The sequence below is a fragment of the Bufo gargarizans genome, unplaced genomic scaffold, assembly GCF_014858855.1.
Source record: "Bufo gargarizans isolate SCDJY-AF-19 unplaced genomic scaffold, ASM1485885v1 original_scaffold_1555_pilon, whole genome shotgun sequence".
Taxonomy (NCBI): domain Eukaryota; kingdom Metazoa; phylum Chordata; class Amphibia; order Anura; family Bufonidae; genus Bufo; species Bufo gargarizans.
The window spans coordinates 132,227-151,460 of NW_025334413.1; the positions used below are offsets into that span (position 1 = coordinate 132,227).

The 19,234-nt window shown below is 45.5% G+C and overlaps 1 protein-coding gene across 1 annotated transcript in view; it reads right to left on the minus strand.

Moving 5' to 3' along the window:
• The window catches only part of LOC122923392 (rap guanine nucleotide exchange factor 4-like), a 101,793-nt gene that overhangs the window by 28,229 nt on the left and 54,330 nt on the right, over positions 1-19,234 (minus strand). The window contains exon 4 of the mRNA XM_044274189.1: positions 18,748-18,894. Coding sequence (XP_044130124.1) covers positions 18,748-18,894 — 147 coding nt within the window. The remainder of the gene's footprint in view (positions 1-18,747; positions 18,895-19,234) is intronic.

The window sequence follows — 19,234 nt, forward strand, 5'->3', positions numbered from 1 at the left end:
TTGAATCAGCTGGTAAACTCACCGTTCCTAATCTCAATCTTTTAAAAATAATTAGATATATTCATGGGCTATATTAGCAAGTGTCTGTGCGGCATCTAGTATGATTCACCATTGATAAATTGATAACTACATCCCGGCCAACACATTTTGGTGCTGAATACAGATAACAAAGGTAATTCTTACCAAAAAATAAAAGCCAACATTTTATTAAGTAAAAGCTACATTCAAACAGGAGAGATAAGTTCTTTATTTGCCGGTGGATTGATTAAATATCTTCAAAGGTTCAGGATGAATTTCTCCATTGTGTCTAGATTGGGAACGTGTGATCTAATTTCAAAAGGAAGCAAAAAAATAAAAATCTGTCTCTTGTAGAGGCCGATAGATAAAAAAGAAACCTCTGCATCTTCCCCTCGGCTGAATTAGAAAATAATGAGATAAAAGACTATTTAAATACAACTTCTTAATGTAAAACCTCCCGAAACACTCTGATATAATCAATTAAAGAACTGCCCAATGTGCAGTATATCGGAGTTATACGTGCCCAATCGCAGAAAATTTTCTTGTATATTTAAAGGGATTCTGTCACCAGGATTAACGATATGGAGATATTTATATGTGCCCATTCGTCTTAATGCAGTGTTTCCAATCATCCCTCTGTTTATGACCTGTGTGCCTTATATTCTTATAAAAATCGATCTTATTCATATGTCAATCACCTCTGTCAGGAGCCCAAGAGGTTGTCCCACGGTTGTTCCAGGCACACAGAATGCCAGAGTGATGCCCCTAATTTATGACAAGGCCTGCAACTCGTCATAACTCTGGTGCATCCTCCCACATCGCAGGGGCTATCATAGACCAGAGTTTTAAATCCTAAAACTCCTATTATATTATCCTATTATATCTGACAACGAAAAAAAAAAAAAGTTATAGCTAAGGAAATTCAGCTGACACTAGTAATGATTTCTAATTTTAACAATCTTCCTGACAGTGCTCAGACTTCTGTGTACAGTAAGGAAGGAAACTGGCTTCTCAGACACTTGGTCTCTATAGTAAAAAATAAAATAATACAACTTGTGCTTTGATTTTTGTGCCTTGGTTATAGTTCTATCTCATTTATATTCAGTCTTTAGGAACGCACAAGAAAGTGCCATTGGGCGTGGACCGCTTTCAGAAGGAAACTGATAACAAGATGCTCCTGAAGGACAAGTAGCAAGGCCGATTTATTGGCCTGTATTTGTGGGAGGGGCGTCCTGGCCTATATCTGACTCACAGCTCCTCAGGTGGCAACGGACGGCAGCGATATTCCTGGTTACAGCAGACAGCGTCAGCGTTCCCAAGGCAGCACGACGTCACTTCCGGTTCGCGCTCCCTCCGGCGGTCCTGCGTCCTGGTGCGGCGGGTGAGTAGCTGCTGCCTCAGCGCAGCATCGGCTCGGTTAGTCCGGTCGGTGGGGTCGGTCCCTCTAAGGTAAGAGAGGGACATTCCCACACCGGAGCGGCAGTCTGGCAGCACGCCCCGCTCCCACGTGACTTGCACTCAGGTTGCAGGAGTAAGCGAGACTCCGATTTCTTTCCAGGGTTACCTCCGTTCAGGTCAGGTTTGTGGTTCAGAGTGTAAGTGCCCGGCGGCACGGGAGGGGAGGGGAGGGGGGAAGGTGGTCACAGCAGTGCGCAGTCGGCACGGGAGCATTTGCAGCCGGCTCATGTGTTTAGTGATGCGCTGGCCAGATGTTTATCCACTACACTTCTGTGTCGCACTGAATTCAGTGATTTTATGCAACTATTGAGTTTTGTGACAAATGGATTTGTTGCAATGATTGTGATTTCACGTGACAGAGCACTTTGTACCATGTGTTTTACCAATTTGCATCATGTGACTGGATTGCACTTGCTTTTGGGTATATATACCCTGTTATTGCACTGTTGTACAGTTTGACAAAAGCCAGGGCAGGTGCAGCATGGTGTCCGGTAGAAATCACACAGAACCACAGGTTTCACCTGTACATAAGCCATCTCCAGGGGGCTGTCATTGTGTCATCTTGGGCCTGGTTTGTGGAAGGCTTCACAAAAAAAAAAAAAAAAAAGGAGGACGTTGTTTTGTGGGGGTAAAGTCTGGCACGGGCCGCCGTGCTGTCAGTTTAGGTAGGGATAATTTAACAAATGGCGGGTAGTTTGTTTAGATTAAAGCTTAACATTTAATAATGTAAAAATAAAATTATAGGCCCTATCGTATTGCACACTTGATTTTGTAACCATTGGTTACACTACTCTCCTAATAGATGGCGGAGAGGGGAGAGGACCATATATAGGGATAGCAAAGGGATAAAGAGACAGAATGAGTGGTACAAATTGTACCTAGGCAGACAGATACACTGCTGGGTCTAAACCCTATAGAGCCCTATCACTACCTCTCCTTAACCCCAGCTAATGTATTCACCCTAATGTCACCCTCCCTAAGCATGGACTGCCCAGCTTTGCCCAAAAGACAGAAGTAGGTCCTGTTGATGATATAACAATTGGGTTAAAGCGGGACATAAAGACTGGTACATAAACATATGTGTAACAAGTGACATCCGGTGTAGGCGTCTAATTAAGAGACCACCCACAGTACGGCAGGTCAATCTTACACAAAACAAAAAATCAAAATATATGTATTTCAATAGATGACACCGGATGGTTAATCCTGGTGGTACAGATTAATATACATATAAGATGATCATACTGTCCCGACGCGTTTCCTCGATGGTGTCTGATTCATCAGGGGACAAAATTGTATCCCGGAGGTCCCTTATCGTTGGACAGTTTCTCCGGTAACAAGATTTTAAAGGGATATCTGCGTTTGAAATAGATATCTCTTAATCACACAGTTGGAGTCACAAGGCATATATTGATATATTCAAGCCAAATATCTCAATGGTGCAGGTACAAAAATCAATCGATCCCTAAATCACACAACCAGTGGGTTGTTATTATGTGGGGTCGGATGAACTAGACCTTAAAGAAAGCCCAAAAGTGTGTTTCAAGCAGCCTCCTAGTCGCAGGTCAAAGGATGATTCCTGGTAATTGATGTCTACTTAAGTAGAGAAGTTCCAATGTAAAAAATAAAATGGCATTGGAGTTATTGTCCAGGTAAAAGTATCTGGTGACCTGAACAATTGCCCAGGAATAACCCTGTACCTAATGCCTATGTGGAGCTCCAATCCACATTAGTAGTGTTCAAACCTCAGATAAGGTCGCAAAGCAAATCACAACGATTTACAAGTATCTACTTGCTATACATTGTAGCAGACCTCCCAATGGTGCTGATAACATTGTCGATAAAAGGAAGGTCTCTACAGTGTGTCAAACTTAATAGTAAGGAGGCATCTTAATGTCAAAACTTCCCAGTACTATTGACTTATCTGTCCAGTCCCAGATGACAACTGTTTCCAGATAAAGGTGAATGGAGGGTGGTCCTCGGCGTCCCGCGTGTAGCAAGGCCATTGCTACACGCGGGACGCCGAGGACCACCCTCCATTCACCTTTATCTGGAAACAGTTGTCATCTGGGACTGGACAGATAAGTCAATAGTACTGGGAAGTTTTGACATTAAGATGCCTCCTTACTATTAAGTTTGACACACTGTAGAGACCTTCCTTTTATCGACAATGTTATCAGCACCATTGGGAGGTCTGCTACAATGTATAGCAAGTAGATACTTGTAAATCGTTGTGATTTGCTTTGCGACCTTATCTGAGGTTTGAACACTACTAATGTGGATTGGAGCTCCACATAGGCATTAGGTACAGGGTTATTCCTGGGCAATTGTTCAGGTCACCAGATACTTTTACCTGGACAATAACTCCAATGCCATTTTATTTATTTATTTTTTACATTGGAACTTCTCTACTTAAGTAGACATCAATTACCAGGAATCATCCTTTGACCTGCGACTAGGAGGCTGCTTGAAACACACTTTTGGGCTTTCTTTAAGGTCTAGTTCATCCGACCCCACATAATAACAACCCACTGGTTGTGTGATTTAGGGATCGATTGATTTTTGTACCTGCACCATTGAGATATTTGGCTTGAATATATCAATATATGCCTTGTGACTCCAACTGTGTGATTAAGAGATATCTATTTCAAACGCAGATATCCCTTTAAAATCTTGTTACCGGAGAAACTGTCCAACGATAAGGGACCTCCGGGATACAATTTTGTCCCCTGATGAATCAGACACCATCGAGGAAACGCGTCGGGACAGTATGATCATCTTATATGTATATTAATCTGTACCACCAGGATTAACCATCCGGTGTCATCTATTGAAATACATATATTTTGATTTTTTGTTTTGTGTAAGATTGACCTGCCGTACTGTGGGTGGTCTCTTAATTAGACGCCTACACCGGATGTCACTTGTTACACATATGTTTATGTACCAGTCTTTATGTCCCGCTTTAACCCAATTGTTATATCATCAACAGGACCTACTTCTGTCTTTTGGGCAAAGCTGGGCAGTCCATGCTTAGGGAGGGTGACATTAGGGTGAATACATTAGCTGGGGTTAAGGAGAGGTAGTGATAGGGCTCTATAGGGTTTAGACCCAGCAGTGTATCTGTCTGCCTAGGTACAATTTGTACCACTCATTCTGTCTCTTTATCCCTTTGCTATCCCTATATATGGTCCTCTCCCCTCTCCGCCATCTATTAGGAGAGTAGTGTAACCAATGGTTACAAAATCAAGTGTGCAATACGATAGGGCCTATAATTTTATTTTTACATTATTAAATGTTAAGCTTTAATCTAAACAAACTACCCGCCATTTGTTAAATTATTCTTGATCCTTAGGGTTTAGTACTATAAACGTTACCTTAGTTTGACCGACTAGAATCGGTTTTGTTATTGTTACAGTTTAGGTAGGGATACATAAAAAAAAAAAAAAAAAAAAAAAAAAAAAAGGGGGGGGCCATGCCGTGCAGTGTGATGGTGAGGAGTTGTTGGGGGCACGCACCCCCGATTACAAGCGCTCGATAAACGGGGCACGCCAGACCCGGCACATTGCATGGCATCATACGCATGGTTCCGCCACAGTTGGGCGGTTTCAGGTGCTGGTATTTACCTTTTTGCCAGCCTCAGGTTTCTGGCATAGGCTCGTCAGCCATTCGGCCAGCCCCGCGTTTACCCTAGCAAGCAGGCAGTCGTGCCTCGCCACCCAGTCTGGGTCATCTGTACGCTGGCGCAAAAAAAAAAAAAAAAATTATTTTGTTCATTCATACGTACAGGTTTACTTCCACGGTCGATCTCTTGCGTTCTTCTCAGAACAGCGTCTTGTCCGGTTTTGGTAAGGTTTTTGCTCCTAAATTCGTCCACTATCACACGTCCTCCCTCTTTTTCTTACCTCAGGTGGTCACCAGGGTCAATTTCTTGCATGTTGATTTCTGCAGTGGCGGTGGTGGTCGGAGCACGGGTGTTAGTCTATCTTGGCACCTAATAGTGTTAGTGACGGTCCGTCATTTTGCTTGTTTCAACAGTCCGATCATGTCTCACGGCTCAGACATAGTGGATGCCTCTGGCGAAGATCTGGGTTCTAGGGCGTCGGAATCCGGCAGTATTCCTTCTCTGCGTAATTGGACTGTGCCTAAACTCATGTCTGAGTTAGCCAAGAGAGGCGTTCCTTTCCCGGCTGGGGCCCGGAAAGCAGAGTTGTATAGGCTATTGGTGTCCAACCCCGCAGAACCGCCCCAGCAAGAGGTCTCCATGGCCACAGTTCAGACCTCACTAACTCAGCTCCATGTCATGCTGAACAGCCTTACCTCCTCCGTGTCCGGGGTACAATCCAGATTGGAGTCAGTGGAGGCCAGGGTCGCTGGCTTGTCCTCACCCGTCACTCCGTTGCCAGTCGTAGCGGCACCCGTTGCCAGTACTTCAGGTAACTTTGTCACGGTACCCAACGTCACTCCAGCTCATTTTATTCCGGCCAACATCAAGAAGGACATCCTCGATGGCAGAGATGTGAACCTGGCCTCCCTCCTGATTGCCACTCGTGACTTATCGGACAATAGGGTCATTGCGTGCGGCGATGTTTCTGTTGTACTGAAGGGACGTGATCTTAGGCTCAGTAGAAAATTGACGATTCCGGAGTTTGTGCTTGCCTTCAGTCTTTACCGAGATGTCATCTGTTCGGTACGACCAGATAGGAGGGAAGAGTTGGACCTGTATCTCTTCAGGGTCACGGAGTTGGGCTACAAGTACGGAGGCTTCGGCTTCTATGACTACCATTGCTCCTTTTCTGCCAAAGCCGCAGCTGAGCTCAGTCAATTCCAGTTTACTACTAACTGGGCCAACATTGACACAGAGATATTCTGCAGGCATTTCGCGGGGCTGAAAGCACCGGCTTGCTCTTCATGCCAGTCTATCATACTGGAGAATGGTGTCATAATGCCGCGAGTGCCCCGAGGTCCAATCCTTCTCCTCCTATTCCTGGTCCGTCGGCTGGCATCCAGCAGAATTCGGCGGTCGATAAAATCGGCCTGCCGATCAAGTATCTGGGCAGGTCGCAGATCTGCAACAACTACAATTTTGCCACTTGCAATTATAGTCAGTGTCGGTTGTTGCACATTTGCGCAAACTGTTTCCGAGCCCATCCGAAAGTCGCCTGCTCATTAAAAACCGATAAACATTGCATGAGCGTGGTAAATGTAGAACTCTTGGAGTCATACTTACAGGGACACGAGGACGCCTCCTTCTGCGACTTCCTGGTGTCAGGTTTCACCCATGGTTTCCACACAGGTCTGGTGGCATTACCGGAACACACCCATGAGTGTAGGAACTTGCAGTCAGCATCCCTCAACCCCGGGTCCATAGATAGACTTCTCCAGGCAGAGCTAGACAAGGGGTACATCATCGGCCCCTTCTTGTCGTCCCCATTCGAACGCTGGAGGGTCAGCCCCATAGGGGTGGTTACGGGGAAGTTCAGCCGCAAAGAGAGGTTGATATTCGACTTATCAGCGCCACACGGGTTATCCACCCCCAGCGTGAATTCACTCATTCCAGCGGAGGAGGTCAGCATGGTGTACGCCTCCATCGATCAAGCCATTGCACTCATCCTTGCCACAGGCCCTGGGGCGATCTTGTCCAAAGCGGACATATCAGACGCCTTCAAGTTGATGCCAATCAGGCCAGAACTTTGGCGGTGGCACGGGATCAAGTGGAATTCTCTTTACTATTTTGCAACTAAGTTGACTTTCGGATCCCGCAGCAGCCCTTGGATTTTCGATCAACTGGCGAAAGCCTTGCACTGGATACTAGAGAACAGGTTTTGTTGCGAACACGTCATACATTACCTGGACGACTTTTTGTTGATCGAATCTCCACAGGGCTCGCCCAATGATCTTCAGAGCTTGTTAGCATGTTTCGCCCAACTAGGGGTCCCCGTTTCCTCCAAGAAGGTGGATGGTCCGGCAACCACCATCACTTTCCTGGGCATCGTGCTGGACACGGAGAGCATGTCAGCCAAATTGCCAGAAGACAAGTTGGCTAGGGTCCAGGCAGTCATTCGCAGTTTTGTCACCAGGAGGGTCACCACCAAGGTTGAGCTACAGTCATTGTTAGGCATGTTAAACTTTGCCATGCGCGTTATTCCCCAGGGCAGGTCGTTTGTAGCTAGGTTACTACCACTCCTCTCAGCAGCTCCCTGTCAGGACAGCCCGGTATTTCTGGACAGTCAAGCGCAAGCAGACTTGAGCATGTGGGACCACTTCTTGCGTCACTGGAATGGCGTGTCCATGTTTGTCCCGGCGGTCTCGCATGACTCCCCCGTCATATTCTCCAGCAGCGGGATCAGCACTGAGTTCGCTGCCATTTTTGGCTCCCATTGGCTTAACGGGGCATGGCCGGGGGAGGTATGCGAAACCGCAGGAACCTCTCAGACAACGGAGGCTAGGGACTTGTATCCCGTAGTGGCGGCGGCTCGCGCTTGGGGTAACCTGTGGACAGGCCGCACCGTGGTCTTCGCTTCTGCTAGTCCTTCCTCCTTGGCCATCCTCGACAGTGGCAAATCCAGATCTCAGCTAGTCATGTCATTGACGAGACGTCTGGTGCAGTTGTCGCTCTTACACAACTTCTTATTCTGTGGTACCCTCATAGGTGATACGCAAGTAGTAACAGTTAACGCTTTAGCTGAGATGAATTACTTTTTATTTTCTCAGGTTTGCCCCGAAGCCGACGCATCGAGAACCCCGTCTCCTCGTCCGGCCACACTCTTTCTCAGCTAAACCGATACCTGAACACGGCCCATGGGCTGTTTGCCAGGTCGCTCTCAGCCAACACCACCAGAGCATACAACACTGGCTGGCGGTTGTACCTCAAGTTCCAACAGGAACACCCCCCAGGCGACCTGGGCCACATAGACTTCATATTGGCGTTCATCGGGTACTGTCACGAGCACATGCATCTTTCTCCCGGCACCGTCAAAACTTATCTGGCCGGGGTCCAACATCATTTGTCTTGCTCGCAGCCAGAAAGAACGTCATTGTTTTCCAGTCACGTGGTCAAGGCCAAGTTGAAAGGTCTACAGAACTGTACCCCAGGTGTCAACCCCCGTAGACAGCCCGTGTCCGGCCCCACATTCAGAGGCATGTCCGATCTGTTGGACCTCAGGCCTTTCGGGGTTCTGCAAAGCTTAGTGCTCAAAGCCGCCATCTATTTGGCCTTTTACGGCTTCATGAGGCCGGGTGAGTTCACTGTCACTCAGCAGCCCCTTCCTATCCCGCCGACAGTTGGTTCCCAGCCCAGAGGGCTTTGTCCTGTCCTTACCTGTAACTAAGACTTCCCAGTCAGGTCCCCCTACCCTCATCAGGTTCTTCCCCACCTTTCACAAATGGTGTCCGGTCCACGTTCTACGGGAGTTGTCAGAAGCACTAGCCAGTCGCGGGGCTGACACCCCACTGTTACCTTTCGGGACAGCTGCATTGTCCACATCCCAATTCATAGCACACGCACGCATGCTAGCGACCAATTTGGGTTTAGACCCCCTCTCGGTGTCAGGGCATTCGTTCAGGATAGGGGCAGCCTCTGCCGCCTCCAGGCATCAAGTGCCAGCTCACATTATCCGCAAGTTGGGCCGATGGCGGTCCTCTTGTTACAGCCGGTATGTGCCGAACCCTGTCAGTGAGATTCACTGTGCCTTTCAGAATTTGGCGTTGTAAATATGTCAATAAACATGTGTGTATTTTCATGCTGGATTTTTGGCCTCTTTCAGGTGTACTCTCGACGGAAGCGGTTATGCCACAACTCAAGCCGCCAGTTTGTTTAGGGGGTATTTCAGGGCAGTAGGTTCTTTCACACATAGCCCCGGTCACAAGTAGCAAGGCCGATTTATTGGCCTGTATTTGTGGGAGGGGCGTCCTGGCCTATATCTGACTCACAGCTCCTCAGGTGGCAACGGACGGCAGCGATATTCCCCTCCCAGCCCGCCCCATTCTCTACATTCTCCCATAGGGTATACCCTCTTTCAGGTGTACTCTCGACGGAAGCGGTTATGCCACAACTCAAGCCGCCAGTTTGTTTAGGGGGTATTTCAGGGCAGTAGGTTCTTTCACACATAGCCCCGGTCACAACTGGACTTTATCGACATATTTAGAGACCAAATTGTTTTAATTTTATTTTTATTTTTGCTTCACAATAAAATATTTTACATAAAAAACACTGATGTATAGGGGAAAAGCTTATATAACCGGAATACCCCTTTAAGTAGCTATATAGCAAGCAGGCCTCTCTGGCTCAGATCACCAGAGGGTCCCATAGTGATCTAAATATGAGGGCTCGTTCACACGACCGTTGGTGTCCCTTTCTCGTACTGCTGACCGCATTTGCGGATCCCGTTCCGTTGTCATTCCGCATCACGGATGCGGACCTATTTATTTCAATGGGTCCGCAAATCCGGATTATGGAAGCACTACGGAGTGCTTTCTGGGTTTCCGTTCCATGCCTCCGCACCGCAAAAAGATAGAACATGCACTATCTTTTTGCGAAACAGAGGGATCGCAGATCCATTCAAGTGAATGGGTCTGCGATCCCCATGCACCTGCACCACGGAAGGTGCCTGTGCATTGCAGACCGCAATTTGCGGTTCTCAGCACGGGCACGGGACACTGCCCTGACTCTGTAGAACAGGGGTAGGCAACCTCCGGCACTCCAACTGTTGTGAAACTACAACTCCCAGCATGCATACTTGCTCTGCTCTTCTCACAACTCCCAAAGAAATGAATGAAGCATGCTGCCACTGTAGTTTCACAACAGCTGGAGTGCCGAAGGTTGCTGACCCCTGCTGTAGAACCACGGGGTCTATAAACTGCCAAGTGACACCATTTGTTTTTTGTTTTCTTTTAACCTAAATAGATCACATATTCTGTGCCGATTAATTTAAAACACAAGGCATCTTGGCAGCGGTCATGCAATGTCATTCTCAATCTCAGCCTACATTAGCAATCAGATATTTTTTCTACACAGTTAAAAGAACTTCTATAAACCAAGTTGCAACCAAAGCAACTGCTTCTTTAGCCTGTTCTTCAGTCCCATCCTAATCAATGAACTTACAGATAAAGGGCTATGTACACCTTCGGAGGAAATTTTTTTTATGATTGCATTTTACTCATTTTGGGATATAAATCATTTTTTAAATTGGTCTTTATTAAAAAAAAATATTGAGCCGTTCTGTCACAAAACCGTTTTTTCTAGCTGTCTGACTTGTATTTTCACTTTGTACCGGTTATCGTATAAGCCTCATCTCTAAATTACTAAGACCCATAAACACTTATTTAAGCCACACTTAGGCTACTTTCACACTTGCGGCAGGACGATCCGACAGGCTGTTCACCATGTCGGATCCGTCCTGCCGCTATTTCGCTGTGCCGCAGCTCCGTCCCCATTGACTATAATGGGGACAGGGGCTGAGCTCCGGCGCAGCACGGCAAGAGCTGCCGGACTAAAAAGCCGGACATGCAGGACTTTTTAGTCCGGCGGCTTTCGCCGTGCACCGCCGTGCTGCGCCAGAGCTCCGCCTTCGTCCCCATTATAGTCAATGGGGACGGAGCGGCGGTCCGGCGAAATAGCGGTAGGACGGATCCGACATGGTGAACAGCCTGTTGGATCCGTCCTGCCGCAAGTGTGAAAGTAGCCTAAGCTATGATGAGTGTTTATACTGTCAGAACAGAGATAAGTAGCCGTCAGCTCCCTGCCTGACGGAGCAGAGAAAATACAGGTACTTCTAGTAGATAAACTCAAAGCTGTGAAGGGAAAACAGCTCATCATTTTTAATAAAGACCAATTAAAAAAAATATTTTTAGCTCAAAATGTGTACAATGCAATAATAAAAAATAATAAAAATTACCCCCAAAAGGTGTATATAGCCTTTAACATATTATCGAATAAAGTCATCCCAATCCACATTTTTTATCCATATTCCTTTTAGATCAAATTCAATTCTTCAGAATAAACCAGACTACTCTAACTTAATGCATCTTTTGTGTCTGTCAGCATCCCTTTGACAAGATATTTCTAGACAGTTGCTGCCAAGGCTACGCCAGAAATAACACATTACGCCAGGCTGGGTTTCTTGTCCTACATCTTACAGTGCATCGCGACGAAAAGGAGTCAATGCTCACATTTTCTCTACTTTCCTTGGAACCGTTGTTTTCCAAAGGGTGACTCCACAAGACCTCTTCCTTAAAAGGAGAAAGCATTCCATCAGAGTATCTATACAGCATGTCAAAACGTATTGTAATCCTGCAATATGTATGATTTCAAATTGTCCACTCATCATACATTGTTTTTTTTTTTATCTCTGACCCAAGATGCCTTGCCAACTCCATTTTGCCTTTAAGCTGTTTTTAAGCTCCGGTCTAGGTCCTGAAAGTGGAAGTGGTCACAGAAACTTGCTTCAGAGCTGTGAGATGTCCAATCGTGTATAAATTATTTAGTGTGCAAGAAGCCAACTAGCAGCACATCCTAAATTATAGGTGTGATGTAAAAGCTTCTCTCTGCTGATTTCTTGAGTAAGGGTTTTCACCCGTTCCTGCCAATAGCACATTCTTTGCCCTTGACAAATCTGCTTACATAGTTACAATTAGGGCTGCACGATATGGGAATTTTGTGCGATTGCGATTAGGGCCCTAAAAATTGCGATAACGATATGCAATGCGATATTTTAAGGGAATTGTGCTAGAGGTCTATTTGCTTGGATTTTCCCATATGAGCCGCTGACGCGGCTGGGTATGACAGTTATGGGGGGGGGGGGATCTGTGAATGACGCACAGTTATGGGGGGGGATCTGTGGATAACGCACAGTTATGGGGGGGGATCTGTGGATGACGCACAGTTATGGGGGGGGATCTGTGGATGACGCACAGTTATGGGGGGGATCTGTGGATGACACACAGTTATGGGGGGGGATCTGTGGATGACACACAGTTATGGGGGGGATCTGTGGATGACGCACAGTTATGGGGGGGGATCTGTGGATGACGCACAGTTATGGGGGGGGGATCTGTGGATGACGCACAGTTATGGGGGGGGATCTGTGGATGACGCACAGTTATGGGGGGGGATCTGTGGATGACGCACAGTTATGGGGGGGGGATCTGTGGATGACGCACAGTTATGGGGGGGGATCTGTGGATGACGCACAGTTATGGGGGGGGATCTGTGGATGACGCACAGTTATGGGGGGGGATCTGTGGATGACGCACAGTTAGTGACGTGGGAGGTGTGTCTCTCACCTCGGCTTCTCATTGGCTCTGCTGGGGGTTTGTCGGCGCAGGCGCGCAGGATTAACTCGTAGCGCAAACGCGCCGAAGCGGTAGCTTGGCGCAGTAGCGCCGAGTCAGTTAACAATAAAGGGCTACTGCGCCAATCCGTCTTTTCGTGCATGTGCAGTGGGCTGGAATTTTCTGCTACCTTCGGCCCTTTTTCGAGCACACTTTTAAACAGTTTATGTCTATATTGTGGAAGATAGTTTTAAAGGAAATGAAATAAAGATTTAAAATGTTATATTAGTCAGCACTTCAAGCTTGACATAATGTGGTCTGAAAGACCAATTAATAAAAATACTGTCAAGTAAACGTCACAGAGGTGCTGAAGAGGTCTAGACATTTGTATTTTGTTAACCTTTATTGTTAACTGGACTCGGCGCTACTGCGCCAAGACATCTTTTTTCGCGCATGCGCAGTGGGCCGGAATCTTCTGCTACCTTCGGCTCGCTAAAAAAGACGGCTGGGCGCAGGAAAATGCAGGGGCGTTCTGCCAGATTAACATCCTTAAGCCAAATGCGCTTGCGCAGCGCGCACAACTCCTCCTCCAGCTGATTCCAACGCTTCCACGTGACTTCCGGTGCAGCTACATCACTTCCGGGTATAGAAAAGTGGCAGAACACCGGCCCGCTCGCTGCCGCTCACTGCAGTGCATTCATTGTGAAAGTGAGTACATAGGCTGGCCATTTTATCAATAGGAGAGAGCTTGTATCAGACAGTAGTAAAATACTTTACACACAAAGCCAGTTATGTGTGCGGGGCCCCTTCATATATAATCGCAGCATTTTCGGGTCGGCCATATCGCATTTGGCGATTCGATTATTTTTTCGATATATCGTGCAGCCCTAGTTACAATTTACAATAAAATAGGTAAGACTAAGTTCACACCACCGCTGTATATTTCCGTTGTTCTGCTCTGTTAGAGATGAAGAACAAGGGAAATAACAGAAGAGCCGGATCGGGCACATAATACCCAAACAGAGCTGAACAGACTCCAATGAAGTCTGTTTAGAATCCATTTTTTTTTTTTACCAGACAAAAAAGCCCTGCATGCAAGACTTTTTTTGTCTGGTCTTTTTGACAGAATCTGCAACGGAGCCTTCAATCGAAATGTGAACAGGCCCTAAGATATGGTTTATAATCTTGGGCATGCAATTCCTTTCAAAACTGAAGAATTAAAGAGGTACAACACATATGAGCAAAATGTATTATGCCACTACAATAGAAGGATGCGAAATGTGTAACTGAAGATACTATATAATCAATCAGCGCTGCTATGAACCTATATAGGACAGTATTTCTCAATCAGGGTTCCCAAAAATCCTGAAGATTCTTGAGACCTGATCAGGGTTTCTCCAGAACATAGCAACACCAAGACCTGTCACTTATACAATAGGGAATACAAACAGATTGTCACGACCATGGTCATGGTCGTGACTCCTGAACCGCAAGCTGTTGCTTGCGGTTTGGTTTGATTGTTCAACCACAGGTGAGGGCCGCTAGTATGTTGCCTCACTTGTGGTTGCCGTGGGCAACAAGTTGTTTTGTATTGTCACAGTATAGCAGCCTGAGCTGGTGCTAGGCAGCTTGCGGCAATGTGCATGCAGTTGCACCTGGCAACCTGTCTTTGTTAGGTGTGTCTTTTGTATGTCTGGTGTGCACAGGGTTTTAGTTATGTGTGCACTTTCCCCTTTAAGTGGCTGTCTTCCCTTCCCTGGTGTGAGAAGGGTTAATTCCCTTCCTAGTCTGTGAGCACTGGGTGTGTCTGCGTGGGTGTGGCTATTTAGCCTCAGTTGAGACATGATGTCTGAGGGGTACTCCAGCCTTGTAGTAAGCTGGAGGCACCCTCCTGGTCTCTAATACCATCTGCCAGTGAGGGCCACCCTTGTGGTCATAAAATGTTATTATGTGATGTCTGTATTATTGCAGCTATGGTTCTGGCTTCCTGTGTGTCTATGTGTGCTGTGTCCTTTTAGGTCTGTGTGTGGACTCCAGCACTTGAGCTCAGGGATCCAGTCAGTGTGTCTGTGGCAGGTAGGGGTGGAAGTCTTTCACTCTCCTGCCATATCCATAGTCTGCTTCCGTTTATATCCCCTTGCAGCTCGGCCAGTTTAGACTCCTGTTTCTCCGCATCCAGGAGGAACAGGTGGTCTACCCAGCTCCTAGTTCAGGGATCGGCGGAGGGCGAGTAGGGATCCGAGGTTCCTGAGCATGAGTCCTCCTACCATCAAGGTCGGCTCACGCAGCTAGGAGTCAGGGTCAGATTAGGGATGCTATAGGAGGTGACCTGCTCCCTTATTCTGTTGTCCTGGCCGAGCAGCGACTTACATCACGTGGCATCGCACGGCTGAGGGTTTCCCCCATCCTCAGCCGTGACACCGATCTTGGCTGCCCACAGATGCTATACAAAGCAGTAAACCAATCTGAGCCATCATAGAGTTGGAAATAAATTAATTATAGGATGTCCCCGTCCCGTTCCCTCACCCAACACTAAGTTTCTTTAAGTCAGCAATGTCATTATTATATACACCTATACAGCATCAATATATTCAACAGTGCTGTACAGAGATTGTCATCACCCACTGTGGTATCTGTGCTGCCTGTTACCCTACGATAATAAGACAGAAAATCACTGATATAAGCCTTTTGAAAGTAAATGTATAATGAAAAAAGACGTTAATATTTTAAGTACAATTTTCTTTTTTTTTATTGCATTGTACTAATTTTAAGCTAAGCTGGGGATTTTTAGATTCTCTAGTAGCAGGCTCTGAATTTTTACTCTGTTCCGTCAGGCAGCTCAGCTGACGGCTCCTTATCTCTGAGCTTATAAACACTCATTAAAGCTCAGTACTTATCTTACTGATAAGAATGTGGATTAAATAAGTGTTTATGACCTTTTAGTAATTTAGAGAAAAGGTTTATTAAATGACCGGCACAAAGTGGACGCACACAGTAACAAAGCTAGACAAACATTTGTGACAGAATAATTGAATATTGATTATTAAAAGGGACACTGACAGGCCCAATAACCATAATTAGCTGTACATATCCATGCACAGGTCTTCTAATGTGCATTTAAAACATATAAGTATCCCCCCTGTCCACATTATGAATACTGCAAACTCGTGTTTTATAACCTGAAGTAATCCCTGTTCTTTCTGCCCAAGGGGCGGGGTTTCAGCTTCTCTTGTGTCCAGAGAAGCTGAAACCCCGCCCCTTGGGCAGAAAGAACAGGGATTACTTCAGGTTATAAAACACGAGTTTGCAGTATTCATAATGTGGACAGGGGGGGTACTTATATGTTTTAAATGCACATTAGAAGACCTGTGCATGGATATGTACAGCTAATTATGGTTATTGGGCCCGTCAGTGTCCCTTTAAACATCATTTGAAAAAATTATTTTTAGCCCAAAATGAATAAAATGAAATCATAAAAAAAATTGCCCTTGATGGTATCCATAGCCTTTAAATATCCCAGCTTTTACACTGACCACTTGAGCAGTCACAATACGCTGACACTTTCTGTTTCCCACAGCTAACCTGTCAGATTTGCTGTACAGAGTAGAGTCATCCATACCGACAGTACTGGAAGGAAGTGCCTGCAATATGACAGCCCCCAGGGAAGTTTTTAAAAATGTTTAAAAAATAATAATTGCTAAAACATTTTACATAAAAAGAGCAAAACAAGTGGTTTCTCATATACAGACTTAGTCTAATTAAGGAAACTAAATATGAGACATTTCCTTCACTACAGGCCATCAACAGCCTGTCTTTCTGTCCTCGCACATGGACATGTCCTCAGGATACCAGACAGCAATAACATAGTTCTTTTGAATCTCCTGAATCGGGCCCAGAATGGAGAAGCTGTGCTCTTCATGAAAACAATGAATGTTAGTAATTTTTCTTTTCGGGACATCCCTATACACATTACATGGTTGCCCAAATCTGCCAGAATCGGTGCGTCCAGGTGACATACATCTCACTCTGCGGTGAGTCCTGTATCTGCAGAGTGGCAGTGCCGTCCAGAGCAAACAAGGTACGTTTATTTATTTTTTCTGATTTGAGGCTGAAGGAGCTTGGGTGTCTGATCTGAGGCCGCCCCTGGGCACCTTCAGTACCTGATTAGCATATGGAATAAAAGCGTTTTTAAGAGAGAATAGGCGACGGACAGCAATATGAACGGTAAGATTATAATATGGGGAATGTAATGGATATCATGATGTTTGTGGTGTATAATGGTCATTTTAGGTGAAAGACTCTCTTTAAGGGGTCTGATTTTGGGTTCTGATCTGAGGACTGGTAAAGAATAGGGGTCTGCTCCTCAAAATCTTAGGTGTGTCTAATAGTCCAATAATGTAGCAAAATAAGTTGAGTTTTAGGTTCCTGAGTTTATTAAAGGTTTTTTCTAAATCATCTTGTTGAGAATACTGATGGCCTATAGATAGTCAATATCAGATGGGGCCTGACTCTCGGCACCCCAACTTGATCAGCTATTTGTAGGGCCTGCACTCCATAGCGCCAGTTGTATAGGACAAAGCTGCAGTATCCTTAACTATTACTACTAATTAGACAGTAGATGTGCCCATATAAACAATGGAGAAGCTGCAGAGCTTGCACAAATGCAGGGCCCCTTTAAACAGCCAATTAGCGAGGTGCCAAAAATCGCATCCTCATCGACTTAACCTATCCTGAACCCAGAAATCCCTTAAACCCCTTCCTGACCTCCCAAAGTAAATATACGTTGGAGGTCGGGTATTTAAAGATGGCAGCCGCTCGCGAGCGCAGCAAGTGCTATAGCTATGAGGTGCCTGCTGTTTTAAATAGCAGATACCCACGGCTAATGTATGCGATCGATGACCACAGCATCAGGGAGCTCAAAAACCGGGAGCACGCGCTCCCGGCCATACAACGGCTCCCCCTAGTGGGGGTCAGGGGAGCCATATGGTGTTTGCGGCAACCCCAGGTATGCAGTCTATGAGAGAAGCAATCTAAACTATATTTAAAAAATATATATAAAACTTCAAATCACCTCCCTTTCTTTAAAATAAAAATAAACTATTAAACAATCATCGCTGACTGCAAAACTCCCATACTAATAAAATATACAAATATTTATCCCACATGGTGAATGGTGTAATAGAAAAAAAAACATTAAAATCGCAGACGTGCTCTATAGGCATAAAAAGAAAAAAAGTTATGGGGATCTTAATATGGGGATGCAAAAGAGATTTTAAATTAAAACACAAGAAAAACTTTACAAATGTGGCATCACTGTAATCATACTGACCCTGAGAATCAAAGTAACAGGTCAGTTTTACGGAATACTTTGAAACTCAAGAATAAAAACAAAACCCATAAAACTGTGGCGGAATGTTTTTTTTTTTTTTTTTATATATAATTCCACCCCATCCTGCTTCCCACTATATTGTATGCAACCGTAAATGATGCCATTAGAAAGAACAACTTGTCCTGCAAAAAAAGTTATGGCTCTGGGAAGGCTGGGAGTAAAATCCAAAAATGGAATATGGCCTGGTCCTGAAGGGGTTAAAGTAAAAGCTGTGTTCATGTGCGGTAATGCTACACAATCTAATTTGTTTCGCTTCCTTACAGTAGCACAAATCTGCCAGTCTGCCTCCGATACGAAATGACAGAGACTTTCCTCAGACAGACTCCATTTCTAAGCATTGCATGCCGTATGTCTCCGCAGCTGAAATAAGCTGTGTGTACCGCGATCTGCCATCCTCTCGCAACAGCGACTTTCTGCAGCTCCATTTGTTATTTACAGCTTTCATATGTCACACTGCAAATATACACTTGACGCAACCATCGCAATATGGAAACTGTCAAATGAATTGCCATCACTCTGTCAAGTGTTTTCCTTCAGCAAATGTCAGTAAACCTTTCCAACGATGACGTGTAAACACGGCAGTAACGTATAAGCCGAATCAATATGCCTACCTCCCACAGCGCTTTAAACTCCTTCTGCTCAATCCGTAAGAGTTCGCTGTATTCCCGGGTAACAATGGTGGCATGTCGGGGGGTGTTATCCAGTATTGACTCTCCAAAAGCAGTACCGACTCCCAGCGTGCAAATAACAACAGCATCCTAGTGTAAAAAAGGTAATAATTATTTAAACAACAAGTATATGAAGCACACAGAAGAGTTACAACCAGACTAAGTAATTCGGAAGTACATTTGTGGGGCTCTGTATGCTACATCTGGCATCCAGCTGACATTTAGGCCCCATTCACACGACCGTATTTTTTCTCTTCATCAAATGCGCATTTTCTGCGGACAAAATGTGTATTCTTTCATTTCAATGGGTCTGCAAAAAATGGGGACAGCACAACACGTGCAGTAAGCATCCGTGTCTGTTCCACAGCCCCACAAAAAATAAAAAAATAAAAGACAGAACATGTCCTATTCTTGTCCGTTTTGCGGACAA